This window comes from Psittacula echo (genome assembly GCF_963264785.1).
Source record: "Psittacula echo genome assembly, chromosome: 6".
In the NCBI taxonomy this organism is placed as follows: Eukaryota; Metazoa; Chordata; class Aves; order Psittaciformes; family Psittacidae; genus Psittacula; species Psittacula echo.
The window spans coordinates 77,742,432-77,763,053 of NC_137743.1; the positions used below are offsets into that span (position 1 = coordinate 77,742,432).

General features: G+C 40.4%; 1 protein-coding gene across 2 annotated transcripts in view; it reads right to left on the minus strand.

The window, feature by feature from the left end:
• GLS (glutaminase) overlaps nucleotides 1–19,613 on the minus strand; it is a 67,441-nt gene extending 47,828 nt beyond the window's left edge. The window contains exons 1-6 of one of the 2 annotated variants that reach the window (XM_080620823.1): nucleotides 19,200–19,613; nucleotides 10,867–10,963; nucleotides 10,261–10,382; nucleotides 4,226–4,355; nucleotides 3,416–3,495; nucleotides 1,387–1,550 (exon numbers count right to left, since the gene is read on the minus strand). In XM_080620823.1, coding sequence (XP_080476949.1) covers nucleotides 1,387–1,550; nucleotides 3,416–3,495; nucleotides 4,226–4,355; nucleotides 10,261–10,382; nucleotides 10,867–10,963; nucleotides 19,200–19,549 — 943 coding nt within the window. In that variant the 5' untranslated portion in view covers nucleotides 19,550–19,613. The remainder of the gene's footprint in view (nucleotides 1–1,386; nucleotides 1,551–3,415; nucleotides 3,496–4,225; nucleotides 4,356–10,260; nucleotides 10,383–10,866; nucleotides 10,964–19,199) is intronic. The other variant, XM_080620822.1, reaches the window with a different exon arrangement.
• Nucleotides 19,614–20,622: the final 1,009 nt, after the last annotated feature.

Here is a 20,622-nt window from a genome sequence, read left to right on the forward strand (position 1 = left end):
ACAACTTTTACCATGTGAATTAGTCTTCTCTATTAATTTCACGCACACTGGTAAAACTTTCAATAATCCCAATTCTCTTATAGCATAAGTCTCATAAGCACTCTTGAAGTCTAACCGTAATATAAAATACGCTAGCCTAACAATTAACCTCCTCATAGCTCAATTTTAAAAGTAGCAATAAAAAAGAAATTATTACACTGTCTATAATTCCATTAACCAAAGAACACCTATACTGAGCCAAAGACAAAACGAGCAATTTTCAGCACCAAAGCTTTTTTTATCTGAAAGTTTTCTTAGGGCATGAAAGGTAGTCATCTTCACACTCTATGACACTGTATTTGGAAAAATGAGGAAAGCAAAAACAAGACAGCAAAGCTTGACAAAATGCTTCATTCCCTCTTGGTCATATATATGCATGTTGGTATTTCGTTACCACTTACTAATAAAAAAGAAGGAAAAAATCGCTATTATCTATTTTATGTTTAAGTTTGGAAAGACGATCGTAAGGTATGTACTAAATATAATTATGTACCATGAATATATTTAATAATGCAGATATTTAAGTCAGAATTCAATAGAGTCCCTGCCAAAATATAATCCAAGACCTATGCTGTTAATTAAATATTAATTTCAATACCATGGCAACGGAAACATTGCCTGTTCTCCACTAGAAGAAACATTTGTGTTTCAGAGATAACACCCAGTATTTCCTCTAAGGCTACATGAGTCACCCAACTCAGATTTTTGCCACAATGTTTTTTAAAACAATATTTTCATGCTTGAGAATTAGTATAACATGAACAAGAAATAATCTAGGTAAGTAACGTATGAGAAATTCACGCTAAAGCACTCCTGCCACAGGGAAAAAATACAGCGCTTTGAATCGGTAGCCAAATTCAGTTTAGAATAATCTGTGGGAAGATGCGTTCAGTTTTGCCTTCTGGAAACTGCCCAGTGCTGGCCTTTGGCACCAGCACCTGCTTCTCAGAGGGCTGAGAAAGGAAGGAATATAGATGCTTCTTAAAATCAGTTTAACATCTTTGATGTTAAGGAAATGTGAAGGAACACATGCTATCAACTCATCTAAATAAATATACATTTCAAATACTTGCATTATCAAAATTCACTGTTTTTTCCTACAGCTGGATAACTACCAGATAGAACAGAAGTAATAAAACATCTTTTACTAGCATTCTAAATTAGGCTAAAGCAAGTGACAAAGGATAAGCCTACCTTGGCGATGGCAAAATATTTTGGGACATTTTCTACTAGTAAGACTCAAGAGGATATGGCAAAATGAACAGACTGAAACAAAAAAAAACCTGCACAGCTTGTTTCATAATTTTCTAAAATCATTTGCATTATTAAGTATTACATATCTCTTACCATCTTCATTCAGGAACAACTTGTTGAATCTTAATCCACTAGGCTCTTTACCAACATATCTGTGCACGTATTCTGTGCCAAGATCATTAACAGCAATAGCATATTTCAAAGGCTTTACACAGGACTGGAGACAAAATGGAACTTTGGTATCGCCAACAGAATGCCTGGGAAAAACAAAACGAAGAGATTTTGAAGTTCTTGTTTGCCAGCTGTAGCGAGTGGTAAATGCTTCATTCTATTCTTTAATATATTAGGACTATTAACAAAAAGACTCCAAAACCAAATGCATATTACTACTAGGTCTCATTTTAAACATGTCAAAAGGCTTTAAAGGCTTTCACAATTCCCTCCATAAGCCAAGCATAACAAAGTCAGGTGCTGGTGACTACTGCAAATATAACAAATAAACAAAATAAACAATGGGTCTGTACCAGAGAAGATAAAATCACCTCAGACCTCTAGTACACTTCCCCTACTCAACTGCAAACACATACTCCAGAGCTGACATGAATATAGCCTCTATACAAACCCATGCTTATATAAACAAAGATGAGATTCAATTCAGTTTTAGAACTTCAGGGCAATAATTAAATAGCTGTATTTACATTCCCTTTGATAATGGCATAGGTATTTGATAGCAATTATTAAATGCTATCTTTTGGACAGTTTACTTTCAACATCTAAGACTGCATCAAAGAATGACTCATACAAGCAACATATGTCCAATCTAGAGCAAAAGGCTCCAAGCAACCACTTGTTTGATGGCAAAAATCCAAAGTGTACTTCCTTTTTTTTTTTTTCAGAAAACTCACAAAACCATTTTGTCATTATAAAAACTAACATCACACACCATTAAACGTTATAAAAATTAACATCATAAAAACTTTCATTAGTATCTGTTATAGTATCCAAAACACAGCAAAGTGCCAATTTAAAATTTTGGAAAGGGAGAATATTTTTACTTTTAAAGCTGTTTTACCATTAATAGAGTAAAATTCAGACACTTAAGCAGGAAGCTGAAAAAGACTTCAGCTCACTTGTAGAACTCTTCCCCTACAGATTATTAGCCATATGCTCTACAAGAAACAAACATACAGAACGTGAAAGATAACATTAAAATGAACACCAATGCACAATCACCATAAGTAACTCTGATGTTCTTTTCAGGAATGCCTCATTCACCTAGGACGTACTCAACAGAATATCAGTCAGAATATGCAGTATGACCTGCCAAACTGCAGGCCAGCAGAGACATGCAAGCTGATGAGTATCTCATATTGCCTAGTCACACAGGCAGACATGGAATAGTTTACCTTACTTCTCAGCTAGACGGTGTGAGACAGCCCTTTACACCAGCTCACAACTATCTCTGCTACACCGAGTTACGAATGAAGGAAAAATAAAAGTAAGATGACTCTAGCTATATCCAAGACCTACATACATCCTTACATGACAAAGTTCCATGAAACTGAAAAGCAAAGTCATGTTAAGTTCTGTATAGCTTCCCTATCTTTGTTTTCTCTTTAAATATGGATCGGATTATTTTTTTTGTGACATACAGCAATCATATAAAAATGGTACAGTAAGAACATTAAAATGCAGAAAAGGTATTAACTTTCAAGTACATCGAGACCTACAGAAAAAGTAATACAGCTTGAGGCTTGCATACTGTTAGACAAATCTTCAGCCTCCAAAGATTAATACTACATAAGCATTGTCTCTATCCTGTCCTTTCATAATGATCATAATTACATACAGCTTCATTACTGTTTGGATCATAAGCACAACATATTCCAGCTTTAAATACAGTATTTACGAATACTATTTAAACAATATTTTATAAAAGCAAAATCATTCAGTTTAAACAGAAAAGCTGAAAAAAGTTAAGAAAGATGACCAAGTGTATTTTACTTCTTTAACATCTCCAGTAAAGCTTTTCCTTTGTTAAGCCATGAGGTATCATGAAGTGCTGTATATGTCAAATAGTTCAAGTAACTGAAATAGCAAAATCTAGAAGTTAGAATTATACCTCTGTCCATCCACTGTGCAAAGTGACACACCCCACAGATCAGGGCTGAACTTGGCCAGTTGTGGAATATAGTCAGCAACCTATTACATGAATAAACAGAGAGACATTACAACATCCAAAATGTTTAACTCTGTGTTAATAGATATTAATTGAAATAAATGTCAACGGAAAGGATACACAACATACAACTGCATTATTCCACTAATAACCACCTAGTGTACCTAAAATTTCATTAGAAATTATTATACTCATAATATATTACATAGATCATAATCAAACCATTTTTTTCAAAGTGCAAATTTCAGCACATTCTGCAAGGAATCCCTTCTGTGTTACAGCATGTTCACCTTTTCAAAGCACATAAAACTTTAGCTTGTGACAAAGTTCAAGGGTATTCAATTTATTTATTAGAAATAACCACTAGAATAAATGTTAATTACGAACACAGGCTGGCAATTATTTGACACACAACCTAGCCAGTTGTGTAGGGTAGCATAATATTTTTACATACTGCTTAGTCTGACAAATTGTACAGCAGTTTTATAATTTATGCATAGTTTATGTAAAATAAAGAACAATGCTATTTTCTCATTCTGACCTCAAAACTGTGAAGATTGTTAGAGTTAAGAAGCTGTATTTCTAACACAGTTTAGAAGTTGCAGACATAATTGAACTTCCAAAACTATTTAAGCACGTTATCAGTTTAACATTTTGCTAAAACGTTAAGAAAAACCTGTCCACTTAAAGAATGCATGTGGTTAATATCAAGAAATCTACAGAAGTCTGAAGTTGAATTTACAAAGAGGTTACCTTTCCTCCAGATTGCTTTTTAGCACTTTCATAGAGCTCATCAATATGTGAAGTAAATGACATAAAATCTGGAATGACAAACTTCCTCCTGAAAGCTTGAGTAAGCAACACAATATTACTTTGTACACACCTGCAAGAAGTTAAAAGTTTATTAGTATTTTTGACAAAGTACTGCCAAAAAGCCTACTTAAGCAGCAATTACATGCTATTTATAATAAGGACCATCAGTCCCTTGAAGTTATATGCCCACAAGACCAGGTCTTTTCTACTATGCAAGTTTGTTTTTAAATTATTTACAAATGTGTCATTGCATTCATTCTTACACCTTTTTACTTAAAACTCTTCTTTGAAGTTTCAACTGTGAGGCTGTCCTGCTAGATACTATCAATTTGCCTTCAAGTAGCATCTAAGCTTGCATAAGGGACCTAACCAACCCCTTCCTTAAGATCAAGACGTGAAGGTCATCTAACCCACCCCTTGCCCAAGTAAGTGCCAATTTCAGAGTCAGGTCAAACTTCCAAGGTTCAGGGTTGGTCTGTCTCATTTCCAACTAGTTTCACCATGAATGGAGTGAGAACCCTGCCAACAAACCAAACTGGGACAAGGTTCCACTCTAGTAAGAGCAAAACCTGTGGAGTTACTTGATAACATCTTCTAAACTAAGCAAAAGTTAACAGTGAGCAGTGCTACAAGTCTCTTGCTTCAAACTACTGCCAGTTAAGGCATCTTTGCTGCCTTTTAGCCCAGAACACAGTTACATTATCACCCACACCCTCCAAACATCATCCCATCTGGTACATTTAAAAAACTGAAGAAGTACAAGGGAAAAGACTTATCGAGAAGAAACAGATGAAAGGGAGGATAGAAACACAAGCTGAGGCATGCTGCTGGAAGTGGTGTGTCCGTGGGTGGGGGCTGAGTAGGAGCAGGGGTGGGAATTGGGAGCTATTATCATGTCAGTTAAAATATGACCTGATACAGGGTATTAACAGCCCCATCCCAGTGCAAGGAAGAGAAAGGGAGGTTCAACACCAAACAGTTTTGTTAACACATTCATACTCTGCTTTCCAGCAGTATTGACAAAAAGAAACAAACTGTTAATACAGACAAATGGAAAATTAAGAACATGTAAGCCTTCCAATGAAATAATCCACTAATTTTTAGGGAAATGTTTCCACTTGGAATAAATACTTATTATTAAAAGTCATTATCACTTCAAAATTAAGACGCATGAGGACCAATGAACAGACAGAATGATCTTCCCTTTGAATCCCCTCTTTTTAAACCTTCAGTCTGAAATCCTTCAAAGGACTTGGGAGACTTTATCCCAAACTCAACTGACAGCAATTTCAAATGCTGGTGGGCACTACTTTCCAAGAACGAAAAAGAAACATTAGAGAATCTTCCATTTCCATCTTCAGAATTGCTCTGTAATACACTTGTTAGTCTGTCTTAATACTGCAGTTGAGCTGGTTTTGTTGCAATTTGTTATGCTTATCCACTCCTTTTTTATTTATCTTGCAAAAAATCCTGTTAATTTTTGTTCCCAGCAGCCTCCGATTACAGTTACTTACTCCAGGTGCAACAACCCTTTTTCAACAGTAATTAGTAGCAGTTAAGGCAGCCAGATGTGCAGAAGGAGTAACAACATAACATGCTCTATGTTTAAAATTCAGATGCAGTCCTACATTGTCTGTACCACCCAGACAGCATTAAGGACTCTTCTTGGGTCACCTGCGCCTATTAGAACAACTCAGTAAAAAGCATGGAAAAGGATAAGAATGCAGTATGCACTGAAATACAACCCTCTGAAACCACATCACATTTTGAAACAGGAAGGGCATTTATGCATGTATTAACTTACAGCAAGTCTACGATGCTCACTTCCTAGAGACTGAAAATCACTGCAGAAACTGCTATGCTGGTTAAGGACACTACCTATTCCTGCAAGCAGCTGTTGTTCCCAGACTTCAGCCAAGGTCAGTGCCTGGGTATTTATCCTGGATACTTATCCTTAACCCAGGCAAATTATATGAACTCACAGACTAAACTAAATCCAGGAGTTTAACTAATCTAGGTGAGTATTCAGAACTACTACTGCATAGACAAAATAACAGAGGTCCTAGAAAACTCCAGTTAACAGGGCAGTAATACTTTCTGTCAACACAACACTAGCCTTGACAGCCTCTAACATTCTGCAACTGACATACCCTCCCCACCAGAGCTTCCAAACAGTTTATGTTCAAGGTAACCCTTCAGAGATGAATGGTCTCAGGCTGAGGGTAAGTGCAGCAGTAGGAAAAGATCAGGAAGGAATTTAAATAAATATATATATATTGATAAATAAAAATCTTTCTACAATCAAATTTGACAAACAGCTTAGGCCTTATCTCCCACATTCTTTAGTGGTGTTCAGGATTGGCAGACTAAAAACCTTCCAACCTCAAATTCTTCCATTCCTCCAAACTTTATGATCTCACCCTAAAATATAAAATCTGCCTTGTCAAATCCCAACCCAAGCATTTCTTTCTCTATTTGAAAACAGGTCTTTCAAACTACAAAACTTCCCCAATACATTTGCTTTATGAGGATTAGGAAGCGAGTCTTATCATCTATAACAACTTTCAGCAACTTTTACAACCCAGACGTAAATTTGGGGGTCGGTTGGGTTGTTTGATGTTTGGTTTGGGGCTTTTTTTTTAAACTGAATCTTTGGGCTTCAGCATAAAGATAGAACCATTTTGTTTCCTTTATCATACAACTTGTTACGTTTACTATTCTTTTTCCAGTTGTCTCACACTGCTGATTATTGCTTCCCTACACAAGTAGATACTTGCTAAAATAAAAACAAAACACAACAGCCTGAACTCCCACCAATTCTGAAGAACTGTTCAGCTATCTATATAACTGAATGGAAACCTTTTCTCATGTTCTAAGAGGTACAGTATAAGCATTATGGAAAGCAATGTAAAACTTCATTTCCAACTAGCGAGATTAGGTCTGTAGAAGTGTTCAGTATATCTATTACACATTTTAGAAGGAAAAGTGATGTCATTTTGACAAATGAAGTATTAATGTTATAGCAGAAGTCCTCTGCATCTTCTGACAAAACTTCTCTAATTGCTCAAAGAGGATGAAAACATCTATTAATATCTCAGTTAAGCATAGCTCAAATTAAGGTTTTCCTCAGGATTTGATACCTAGACTGAGAGCAGCACAGCGCCTAAGCAACAAATAGATAACCACGTCTGAGATCCAGTAACAGATTGTCTAGCTTAGAACATAAAACATATCCAGATTGCTGCTTCCTACCCACGGATCACAGGAAATTTGGCTAGCGAGACCATAGTTCTAGGTCAATAAAGCAGGACAAGCAACACCTTGTGACAAAGCCTAAGCCTACACAGCCAAGTAAATCAATATGAAAAAGAATAGGGTTTAAACCTGAGTTGTAACTGTTACTCAATAGCTATCATCTCATCCAAGTGCCTCATGCCTTCTTCTCACCCTAATATTGTCAGATCAGAAATAGGGCTTTTTGCAAGTCTTCTATTTTTGTTAGATTTCTGAAGATTAGAGTGTATAATCTTTCATATTTGTTGAGCTGCCTAAATTTCATTTAACAATAGTTAGAGAGTGCTACTACTATATTAAGTAGTACCATAAGATACCAAGAAAAGAGAAAACAATTCACAGAGCAGACTAACTAGCCTGCTGTTCTGCTTTCAGTAAACATGCTGCTTTCAGTGAGGTATCACTCATTCTATGAAGACCACGTTATGTTAAATAGATGCAATATGAACAGCTAAACCACTCTCTCCAAAACGTGCGCCACTGAAGCCTTCAACTCCAGAAACTCTGGAGATAAAAGATTAAAGTCCCAAGTTGTTGTGCCTGTAACTGGGATTATTTTTTTCCCCAAAGTTTTATTTAGGTGGAGAGCACTGTAAAGCCAAAAATCTCCAAAATAAAGCATTTTTAGCCAAATTAGTGCTTAATGTTTAGAATCACTAAAAAGATCTGAAACTTCTGTTAGAGGGATAGATGCATGAAGTAACTTCATCGATTCAGCCAAGCTTATGCTAACACTACTCCACATCATTTATCCTTAATGCTTTACACGATCTAGCAACTTTGGATTCAAATTCAACAGAACTATACCACTGACTTTTAAGTTTAGGGAACTGAAGCTTCAAAGTCCTGAGGTAAGTACAACCGAGTTAGATACATTATTATATTTCACACCTTAAATACTCGGAGAAGAATAAACAACAGAGAAATCTTGTACGAGTCTCTACATAGCAAATGCAGTGTGCCTGGGAAGAACATAAAACTGAAGTTGAGGGGGATAATTTATTAGAAAGGTTAACACCTGCTGCTGTGCAGGAAAACCTGCTATGCGGAAAGAGATTCACTTCTCCACCCTCTGTATGGCTTTGTTCAAAACCCTTCCTACACAAGAAGCAACCCATGCAAGATTCCTAAAAATTACCACAGTAACAAGCACTCCTCTAACAAAGGGGATCAAATCCTAGAGCTGTGACATAAAAATATGCTAATCTTGCTAAATTGCAATCATCTGTCTTTTTTCTTAAATGCAGAGCCTTTGCCTAAAACATAATCCATAGTTTACTACTACAAACAAGCCTTCTAGTGTAAGTGTAATGCATAATAGCAAACGCATTTTCTTTTCAGTCCAACCACAAACCCAGGAAGGTGTCTGATTGTAACAAATAACAGTTTTTACTGCACTGACAAATAACCACTGAAGACCTGGTCTTGGACTTAAATACAGGAATACAGTTAGTCTATGATGTACCTTTGAGAAGTATTCCACATTTGATTAAGGAGTTGACTGGTTTGCTATCTTGTCACACACATTTTTCTCAACGTACTTCCAAAAATGTTTTTTTATATATATATATATTAAAAACCACATGACATATATACTTTCTATTTACATAAATGATGTAAATATATAAGTATATGCTGGATACAACATACTTTATATACTTAATAAGCATATATACACTGATATATACATATATGTAATATACAATTTTATACATAAACACACTTTTTTATACACATACTTATTTCAACTTGTAACAGAGGAAACAGCACTAAACAGCATTCATTTACAAATTCAAAAAAATTATATAGAGCAAAAAAAAAGTACCATTTTGAGAACAGTATACTTTTCACAAAACAAGCAAGTTTTAGATATTATGTCATTTACCCTGCAAATGGAATAAAGATATAGACTCAAAAATATTCTACAAATATAATGCCAAGATTTAAGAGCCTCTAAACTTCCAATCTTTCAGCCCATAGAAACTGTAAGCAGGGGAGCAAAGGAGTGTGCTTGGAAGGAACTGAAGACAACCTGAACAGTGCTTATATTGTTCAGCTAACTGACCACAGACTTCTCTTAAAAAAGAAAAAGCACCACTAAAATATGGCACATAAATCTTTTCCAAAACAAACCAGAGCAGTGACTACAGTCCTAACTGCTCTCATCAATACCTATTCTGAAATCTAATGTCACTCTATTTTTCATATACTCACTTTTAGAATCTACTATGGAAGTACAGATATATACTATATCTGTGTATACATACAGATACAGTATATGCAGACATATACTATATCTGTACTCCCAACATCTCACTACAAAGAAGCAGCATCCTGAACTTCAGATTAAAAACTGGTGATGCAGCGAGAGAGAAGTTTTATGTACTCATACTAAATACTCCCTGCTGCCTCAATTTATTTGGCATCTGACCAAGAGTTGAAGGATGGGGTCAGATACACATGCAAACAACACTGATACATTAAACTCTTGTGCAGATCACACAATCCGTCTGCTGCATGAAACCAGAGAACAAACTCACATGAAAATAGCATCAGTAGGAGTGTGCGTTTGACTCCCCTTCTAGTTATGCATAGATTTATATACGCCTCTCCCAGCAGAGCAGTCAGTAACACACACACAACATTCACCCAGAATTATATGTTATTGACAGAAAGTTTACTTTTTGAAAAGGTCTTTGTCCAGCATAACACCATCTGAAGTTGTCTGAAGGGTCAATCTTAACATATCCATGCATTCTTTCAATCGGGGATCAGATGTACGCAATCCCGTGGATTTGAGTGCCTATTACAATAAAACAATAATTACTAAAATGAGAATATAAGCTTTTACAATCAAGGTCTCTATTGCTCAGCCTCATTTATCAAGATGAGAGACATCTGCTACTGCGCTCTCAACACAGAGACATTTTGACAGGTTTTTGATCCTTTCGCCATTTCCTTTTGCCATTTTGGCTGCATCTTATGTAAAAGGATTAGTCATTGAAATCCACAGTGGCCCAACTGTATTTTACACGTGTGCAAACACTACCAAGCCCTGCCACAGACACAGACGCTTTCAAGCATACTCTTTTGCACAGCAAAGAAGTAACAATATGAGTACACTCGTCTTTTAAATACAGAAACATTGGGGGGGGGGGGAAATTAGTTACATGCCTTGCTGCAGCTATCCATGTATAATAAATTCTTTGCTTTGTATCCTCACATGTAGAGTGTTAAAAAAACCTTGCAGTAGGCTTTCATACAGCACTTAAGAACGGTAAACTTACAGTTATGAATTTATGAACTGGTATTTTTTCTTGTCCTTCTGCAATAGTATAGAAAAGTAGATCTTCTAAGCTAGGAAGGAGCCCTTGCTTCACTTTACTGGAAAAAAGAAGAAGGAAGAAAAAAAAAAAAAGACAAATTAGTGCATATTTTTATTTATACACATTTTTGCATTATTTACAAGGAAGAAGCACATTTACACTACCAATATAGCTGCTATCACTAATTTCAACAAGCACTCTTATTAGTGAACTCAAAGCTTAATTTAGCTTTAAATAGGAAAACAACAGTAATATTACAAGTAGCATACATATCCTTTACAGTGGCCAGCATTCTTAACTGCAACGTAGCCATATTTTTACTAACGTGGATTTACTGCTCAGATACTATTTAGAATTTTTTTGGAGCAGATTCATCACTCTTCCCTCTTCTTGATGCCACCAAGGACAGATGTATATCTCACACAGAGAATAAAGTATTTATAAGACTCAAAGACCTACACGCCTCACAATAAATCTGTAAGAGCAGATTGACCCAATGATTCTATAAGCAAGAGGTGATAAATGCACATTATTTTCACCAAACTAGTCCTGCTTTTAGGAACTTCTAATAGGAGTCCTAAAGCCCTTCTAGAAGCTTATGTAAGCCACAGCAGTTACAGTGAAAGCAAGTAAAGCTATCTGCATAATGCAGTAACCTGAACCAGCTCAGGCAGCACATCATGCATATTTATCAAGGTTAATATGCAGTGTAGATACATCTTCAATGGTCACCATGTTTATCAAAACAAATACACTGACTTTCCAAATATTCTATGTGTTAGCTATTTTACTCCAAAATACGCTTACTGTATGTCTCTTTGTCATAACTTACATCTCCATTTTAAGTGAAATGTGAAGGAAACCTACCAGATTAAGCATCAAGATTCCTTCCAAGAGAGAAACCCTTTAATACTGACAGCTTTCCCTCAAAGCCTTTGGATGCTCTTTATTGGTTTAACCATGGAGTTTCCCCTTTCCTTGATACTCCAAAGCACCCTGCAGTACGCAGGAGCACAAGACTGCACTCAGTTATTCACACTTCCCCTGTTAAATACAGCATCATAGCATAGACTTCCGAAACGTACACTTCCAAACTGCTAGGGGCAATGACAGCAAAGGGCTTTGGAGCAACTATTTCAGTCCTTTGACCTGATTAGATTTGTTTCTAGACAAAGTCAGTTTAGAGAAAGCCAGTGTTCCAATGTTTGACAAACAAAAAATAAACAAAACCAAAACAGTTCTCTAGTAAACATAGACGTAAACTAACTGAAAAGCAGAGTATGCAGTCCTACATTATTTTAGCTAACAGTTTTAAAGTTCAATCTTATAATCTAGTAACACTGGCAATACTTTGTTACTATAGTAGATATACTTTGTTATTTAAACAATATATAAAATATTTAAATATATTTAGATTAATAAATTTTCTATTTATATAAATTAAGTATCTATTACTATAAACCAAAATATATAAAGAATTAAATAATATTTACTGTCCCAAACTAGAATGTTCAGCGGCAATTTATCTATTTTTATGCACGCATGCATGTGCGTACAGAAAGCAGGCCCGAAGTTTTCACAAGACTAGTAAATCTTTGAATATCAGTACCCAGGTTAAAACTACGAAAGTAAAATACTACAACTAAGCACAGACCCCAGGTAAGCCAGTGCAATCTCACAGACTGACATTTAATGCTCCTTCCCCACTCAAAACTACCTTATTCTATCTCAACAACTGGCCAGATTTATGACTGGTTTTGATGAAAACCTGATTACATCCAAGTACCCTTTTAAATTTAAGACAAACTCTAGATTGCATTTGCCTCCCTCCTTTCCTCATAACTAGCAGTGAAAGCCAGTAGTAAAAATCTGCCTTCTCATTTTCCAATTTATTTAAAACACTGTACTTGCATACCAAGAACAGAAGACAGCTTTGTAAGCCAACAGAACTTTCCTTGTCTTCCAGTCTGGTTTTTTTTGGGTTTTTTTTAAATGATGCTAGCTGACTAATGCACAGACAGGCTGGCACTTCAAGCAAGACAAATAACTTGCAACTACCTCGAGCAAATCACTGAACAACCTTTTTCCTAAAGAAAACTCAGGCCTTCCACGAAGCACATTGCGCTTTCAATCGTTTGAGAACAGTACATCCAGTCAAGCCAGCAGAACCAGAACTACCAACATACCAATTATAACTTCAGCCCGTACCTGCAGCCTAACTCTGCAGCTATGGACCTTTTTACAGCTATGCTGAGTTACAGCCTACACCCCTACACACAGCATTGAACGAAGTTACCCGAAATGTTGACATTCCGTGTTTTAAGGAATGCCTCTGCTACAAGACTCGTTACTGGATTGCTGAAGGTCTGACAGAGAAAACTTTCATATCTCACTTTGACAAGACAACCCAGGGAACACACTGAGTAATTTTAACTGACAACCTACTTAATTACAAGTTCCTGAGCGATTAAATTTGTTAAATTCTGAGTAATGAGGAGTTTTTATCTGGGAGGGTGCGGAACAAAGAATTTCAGACATTTCAGCAAGAGTTTTACCTGCTTCTGCATGAGATTTTAATCTATTAAAAAGAGACGTGCACCTTTCGCAGCATAAATTATCTCTTGACGTAGTTTCTGTATCTTTCACATCTGCTGCTGTTCAATATTGGGTCAGTCAGCCTAATTAAACAATGGATCTGCACTGGCTGCCAAAGCAAAGAGGATGGCATTCAATATATTTACAGAAAATTGCTCTTTGTCAAGTAGTCCATCTTTTGATAAAGTTTATCGGTTAAATAGAGGTGGAAAGGCTTGCTCTGCAGTTTATCAGGTCAGCTATGTCAGTAACTAATGTTTGCCTAACCTAAAAGCTATGTTTTGGCACCACGAGCACACTTAGCATGATAGTGCTGTCCAACAGATGTTTTTCAAGCCAGGGAACTTGCAATTTCCACAGCTGAATTAAAGTGGAAAAAATCTGGCCTATTTCACTTCATGAATTATGACTTTTGATACTTATTTCCCTTCTTAAAAAAAATAATAATAATTAATCACCAGACTATTACACAACTAGACTTCTTCAGTGATAATCCAAGCTGTGGACTAGAATGCTGGCAGACACTCCACACTGCTTTTTGAATACATATACATGTGTGTGTGTGTGTGTATATATATATATACACCAGGAATTCGAAGCACAAGGACTTTGCAATTTGTATTGTTCCCTCCTTCAGCTCCTCCTTTTGCATCAGCACAACACTTATGCCAGATTCCACGGAGGATTTAACTTTAACAAAAACTGCATCAGAATCACTACAACGTAGCAGATTAAATTCCTACCTTGTACTTCAAGATGCAACTGCTAAAATGCAGAACACGATTTATGGAACAACAGAACATATAAAGATGCGATACTGCTAATAATAGTTTCAGGTTCGATATTAAGGCAGCAGTCATTAAAATATGAGGTCACAACTGTCCCCAACAACAGTACCTCAGGGGTCCATACTGGGACCAGTACTGTTCAGTATCTTCATCAGTGGCATGGACAGTGGGATTGGAGTGCCACACTCAGCAAGCCTGCAGCTGACACACCTGAAGGAAGGAATGCCACCCAGAGGGACCCGGACAAGCTCATGAACGGAGCACACATGAACCTCGTAAGATGCAACAAGGCCAACTGCAAAGTACTGAACCTGGGTCAGTGCAACCCCCTGTATCAATACAGGCTGGGGGATGAAAGGATTAAGAGCAGCCCCGCTGAGGATGACTTGCGATATTGGTGGATGAAAAGCTGAACATGAGCCAGCAAAGTGCACTCACAGACCCGGAGGCCAACTGTATCCTGGGCTGCATCGAAAGAAGTATGATCAGCAGGTTGAGGGAGGAGATTCTGCCCCTCTACCCTGCTCTTGTGAGACCCTACCTGGAAAACTGCCTTCAGGTCTGGGAGCCCCAGCATAAAAAGGACATGGGCCTGTTGGAGTGAGTCCAGAGGAGGGCCACAAAGATGATCAGAGGGATGAAGCACCTCTCCTATGGAGAAAGGCTGACAGAGCTGGAATTGTTCAGCCTGGAGTACAGCAGGCTCCACAGAGACCTTACTGCAGCCTTTCAGTACTTAACAGCGCCCTACAGGAAAGATGGGGACAAACTCTTTCCAGGGTCTGTTGTGATAAGACAAATCATAATGGTTTTAAACTAAAAGAGGGCAGATTTAGACTAGATATAAGGAAGAAATATTTCACTATGAGGGTGGTGAAATACTAGAATAGGTTGCTCAGAGAGATGGTAGATGCCCCATCCCTGGAAACATTCAAGGTCATGTTGCACAGGGCTTTGAGCAACCTGACCTAGTCAAAGACGTCCTTGCTCACTGGAGGAAGGTGGATGAGATGACCTTTAAAGGTCCCTTCCAACTCAAACTATCCTATGATTCTACGAAAGCTGCAAGGGCTGCAACCTGCAGTTGTTAGTCACTCTATCTAAAACAGGTATCTTAAAGAAGTTGTCACCATACTACAGATAACCATCTCCAACTAAGAGATACACACACTCAAGTCACTAAATAACTATCTTCTGTCCACTTGCATAATTAGACACCGATCCCATTAACACTGGTGGGATAATCATTTATTTACCTGAGAACTTACCAAGATTCAGACAAAACTACGTATTTATAAACCTAGACCAAAGACAGACATGTTTTAGTAGATATCAAAGTGTTAACAGTAAAAACAAGAACTGTTGCTTCAAAACCTTAGCCTCTAAGGAAGTTATGAAAGGTCTACTGAAAGCGGAGTTTCTTGCATCTGCAAGTATGGCTGCCACACTCTGACAGGAGTAACAGCGAGGTGAACTGCTGCCTATACAGTTCCTATACAACTGGCTCCTTTACAGTTGAATCTGGCCTGGATGCAAAAGCAGAATTAAATTTAAAAGACACCTCCAGAATTCACCTCTGTCCTTAAAAAGGCGTGCTACCACTTCCTTGCCATTCTAAGGAAAGAGAAACAAACGAAACACCCCAACCCAAACCCACACCAACACACTTCCATCAACCATTTTGCTATATTCCATATAGTAGTACTCATCAGTATTGCAATTTAGCTATACTTTAAAAATCAGGGTTGCTCATGTTTTGCTCCCCTCTCTCACCCTAATAACACCTTTATAATTTAGAAATAGCTTATACTTAGATAAACTATGTTTGATCCTACTACTGCCCAGCATAAGATGCAAGGAACAATGCATACTTAAACTGAATGTAAAAGTGAGCAATACACAGTTATAGTGAAAGTAAGAGTAAACACTCATAAATATTATACAAGTTTACAATTTAGGACTGTACTGTGTTATTCTGTTGTAATTATTTGGGCATGAACATACAGAAATGATTGCATTTTAATCCACAGCCTTCACTAATCAAAATTACTACTGTGTGACCACTCTCAGTTTAAGCTCAAGTATTTTTCCTTTCCAAAAGGAAAGGAAATTTCCAGTTTCAGGTGGATGCACAGAGTGAAGACTGGATAGCAACGATTAGGAGGTGGTGGAAAATATTCAGGGAAAAAAAAAAAATACACAGCAGGATCTGGTTATGCAATGGGATACTAGTTATTTCATCAGCCACAGGCCTCATCATTTATTCTCTCTATGAGGAGTTAAACTGTTCTACATGTCTGGATACTTTTTGCAGAGAACATTTTAGGTTTTCACTTGTAACTCCCACTCTCTGTAGATGAGGACAGTCAGGCAAGCAAAGAAGCAAGAAAATCTTAGTGCTGCCTTTTGACACTAGGTTATTCCAGTATCCTAGAACCACATCCTCACATGCAAATAGGAGAAAGAAAGAAAAAAAAAAAAAAAAGAAGTAAACCCCCAAAACAAACAAAACAAGGAAAGCCTAAAAAGGACTACTGTCTTCCCAGTTGGGCCCACAAACCATCTGCCAAACACAGCTCAAATGTTATATACTTCTGGATGGCAAAGCGCTGGAATCAGCAGAACACAGACTGCTCTGACTTAGCTCAGCTGTCAGTTTAGAACTTTTCTTCCAAACCCTGTCTTAATACAGCAGTGATGTCCACATGCAATGTACCATTTACACATGCTTAAGGAAGACTTTCATAATTCTGCATCAAGAAAAGTCAGAACGAAGGCATCCAGCAGCCTGGCTAACATGTCACCAGGAATTCCTGCAGGGCCGGAACTGAAAAGAAACTGTTTCCAGTTTTTCACTTGTTCATAACTACATGCTACATGCCATATTTGCTTGTTCATTTTGCAGTAAGGCCCAAAGAATGAGCATTTGACTTTCAAATACATCCTTTTGTCATAAGCCAAAAATGACTTAAAGTGTATAACTGGTTGTGACTACATAGCTTTACCAGACATACTAGAAATGACAGGATTTCCCTAACTGATGCTAGCTGTAGGAAGCTGTTATAAAAGCTCAGGTTAAGATCATGTTACCCCTTTAATATATTACCTTTTCAGCATTCTCAGAACCCCCTCACAGTTGGCACACTTGTTTTTCATGGTACTTTCTGTATTTCTTATTGAAAACATAAGTACAACCTTTATAAACCACACCTACTTCAGACACAGCTGAATCATTTTTGTTTCAAAACATTACATATAGAATTAATTCAAAGACTTCATATACATTGAACAATTGTATAACTACAATAATAATACACATATAATTGTGTATTATATTGTACATAGTTATGTAACCTGACTTGCATGTACTTTTTAAAGAATTCTGACAGCAGAAAGTATAAGTGATACCTTTAAAGAAGACTATATCCCATTGTAACAAAAGGCTTGAAGGAAGCTGAGCAGCTAAGACACTTACTGGAGAGAAGAACAAGAAGAGAGCTTCTTTTCCTGCCTACCATGCTGAAGTAGAAGTTCATGCTAAAAGAAAACCAACCCAAAACCACAACTCAAAAGCAGAACTATTGATGAGCTAAGGGCTGCAGCCTTCCCAGCTGGCTTTGTGGAATCTTTTGAAGACTTCCTCTTAGCATTAGGGTAACAGAGACTTTGCTCACTGTTAAAACAAGGTATTCCTGTATTGGCCTTATTTCCTCTGTCTTTTGCTTTTTATATCTAGGCAATAAGCATAGCAAAGCCTGGGAAAGTGACTTCAGTTTAGACTTTAATTAGGCTGCCCCATAAGCAGCACAAAGAAGACACGCAGGCTGCCTACAGGAAAGCCAAGGGGCAAGCTCTGAACACACAAAGGAGATGGGTCTTCATGGGGATTGCAGTTAAGCTGTCAAACTTCATGTAAACGGTTATCAGCTACTAAGTGTACCCAGGTTCAAACAAGCAACAGACAGACTGTCAGATGGGGAGGTGAGAAATGAACAAGGCTTCTTCAAGAGCTGCATGATGCTGAGGACTACCAGAGCAGAATGCCAGAGAGCCATCAATCCATTTACCTTGTCGTTATACTCTGTCCATGTTTTCAACCACTGGCCATCACAAACTGGAGCTGATACACCTGTCCCTGACCAATTCTGTGGACAGTATTTCAGGTTCCTAACGAAGGCATATTAATTTCACAAATATATAGTCTTATTCTATTACCTGCATGTACTTTTGTCACGTAGGGACATATCACTGCCTCTTGGCACAGGGTCACATTGTGGAGCACCTACTGGCATTTGTGGTGTTACCCATCCCTAGCTGCACTAGATGTAGACATGAAGACAGCGCTGCTAAACTTCCCGGGCAGAACTACACACCATGTACACCGCCTTTACTAACTAACGTGAGATGACACAGCTTTCACTTCCATAGGAAAACACCTTTTATGCAAGTAGCAGCGCTAGAAAAAGCCACACTAACGCACGCTGGCTCCGAGCTCCGAACCACGACAAGGGCACGGCCGTATGCGGAAGGGACGCCGAGCCCGGTGGAAGCTCAAGGCGCGGCAGCACGCGAGCAGCGGCAAGGGCAGCGCCGAGAGCCACACACGCTCCTCAGCCCACACGTCTGCCCGCGCTTCCTCTCCCCACCGAGCCCGCCCTCCGTGCCCCGCGGGACCCCACCGGGCCGGACAGTCCCGCACCGCGCCCCACGAGCTGCCCACAGACCCCAGCCCGCCGCGGCAGGGCCGCGGGACAGGCGATGCCTGCGCCCTCGCACCTGCCGGAGCAGAGGCCCCCGGGCCCGGCCCGGCCCCCTCCCGCAAGCACCACGCGTGCGACTGGAAGGCGGCGCTCACATGGCGCCTCCGCATCCCGCCGCTCGGCCCGGCCCCGCCGCCCCCCTCGCACTCACTTCTCCCCCCCGCCGCCGCCTCCGGCCAGCTCCTTGCCGCCGCCGTGGTTATTGTTGTGGCCGCTGTCGGCGGGGGGCTCGCCGGGGGTCGGCGACGGCGCCTGCGCTCCCTTCCCCGGCTCCTCCAAGGCTCCCTCCGAGCGAGTGCACAAACCCCTCGCCGAAGGCGGCGGCAGCAGCAGCCCCGGGCCGCCGCGGCGGGAGAAGGGCGGGCTCGCTCCAAAGGCGGCCAACGGCGGCGGGCGGTGCCTAGTGCCGGCCCCGGTACCCGAGCCGCTGCCACCGGCCGGCCCCGACGGCCCGAGCAGCAGCAGCTCCCGCAGCAGCGCCGACCGCCACAGCCGCATCATGCTGCGCCACTTCCCTCCGCCGAGTGCTCCGGCGCGCCGGCCTGCGGCGCCTCTCGCACCCCACCGCTCCCGCCCCCCCGCTCACCCCATTGGCAGCTGCCGCGTAACTGTCAGGCACGCTGCGCGCTCATTGGCCGGCAGGGACGCCACTCCAGCCGAGGCCACGCCCCCGGCGCAGGACTAGCCTCCCGCGGGCAGCCTAGGTCCCGACGCGCGAGGCCGGCGGCGCAGCGCGGGGGGTTGGGAGGAGGCGGGAGAGGGCCCGCGGGCGGGCAAGGACGAGGGGGGGGAACGGTGCCCCCTAGCGGGCGGTCCCGCTGAGGGGAGCAGCGGGGCGTAGCGGGCTCCGCGCCGCGGTCACCGCACCCGGCTCCGCAGCCTCCATTTTTTACCGGCCCCGGCTCCTGAGGGAGTGGGAAACTTGAGTACCCGCCGCCCCCGGCAAGCGCGGGAGGGCGCGGGCCGCGGCGGGGAAGGGCAACGGGGTGAGTCCGGCACCTGCGAGGCGCCGGGCGCGCCGGGGGATCCCCGCGGGCCTCGGGGCGGTGCTTCCCGCCTTCTGGGACGTGTAAGGGGGGTTGGTTAGAAGCAGGCTGGGCTCCCGCGGGGTCAGGTTTAGGTTGCCGTGGAAACGGGTGATTGACTTTTTTCCCCCAATTTCATGTTTTTCACTACGAAGCGCATCGCCTCTCCCGGGCCTGAGGAGCTGGGCGGCAGGCACCCCGGCCCCACCGTCAGGCCGTATAGGGAAGAGCTGGAGCTCATTAGAAACGCCCTTAAGGGGACGAGGAGTTTCCAAGCTCTTGGGACCAGTTTAGAGCCGGTAATGGGTTTCTATGCACTTGCAACAGAAGCGGAATGGTGTGGCTAGATGTCGAAACTTGGTGGAGGCCAAAGCATACAACTTTAAAAGCAAACGAAGAAGCAAAGCACCTGGTTGAAGTGGGTGCAGCTGCTCTCTCCCTGTTCACATCACCAAACATTAATCAGAGTGTGAAAATTCTGCTCCTGCTCATCTGCTGGTCTCAGTTTGGAAACCACCGACCCATAGCGATGCAACGCCAAAGGCCAAA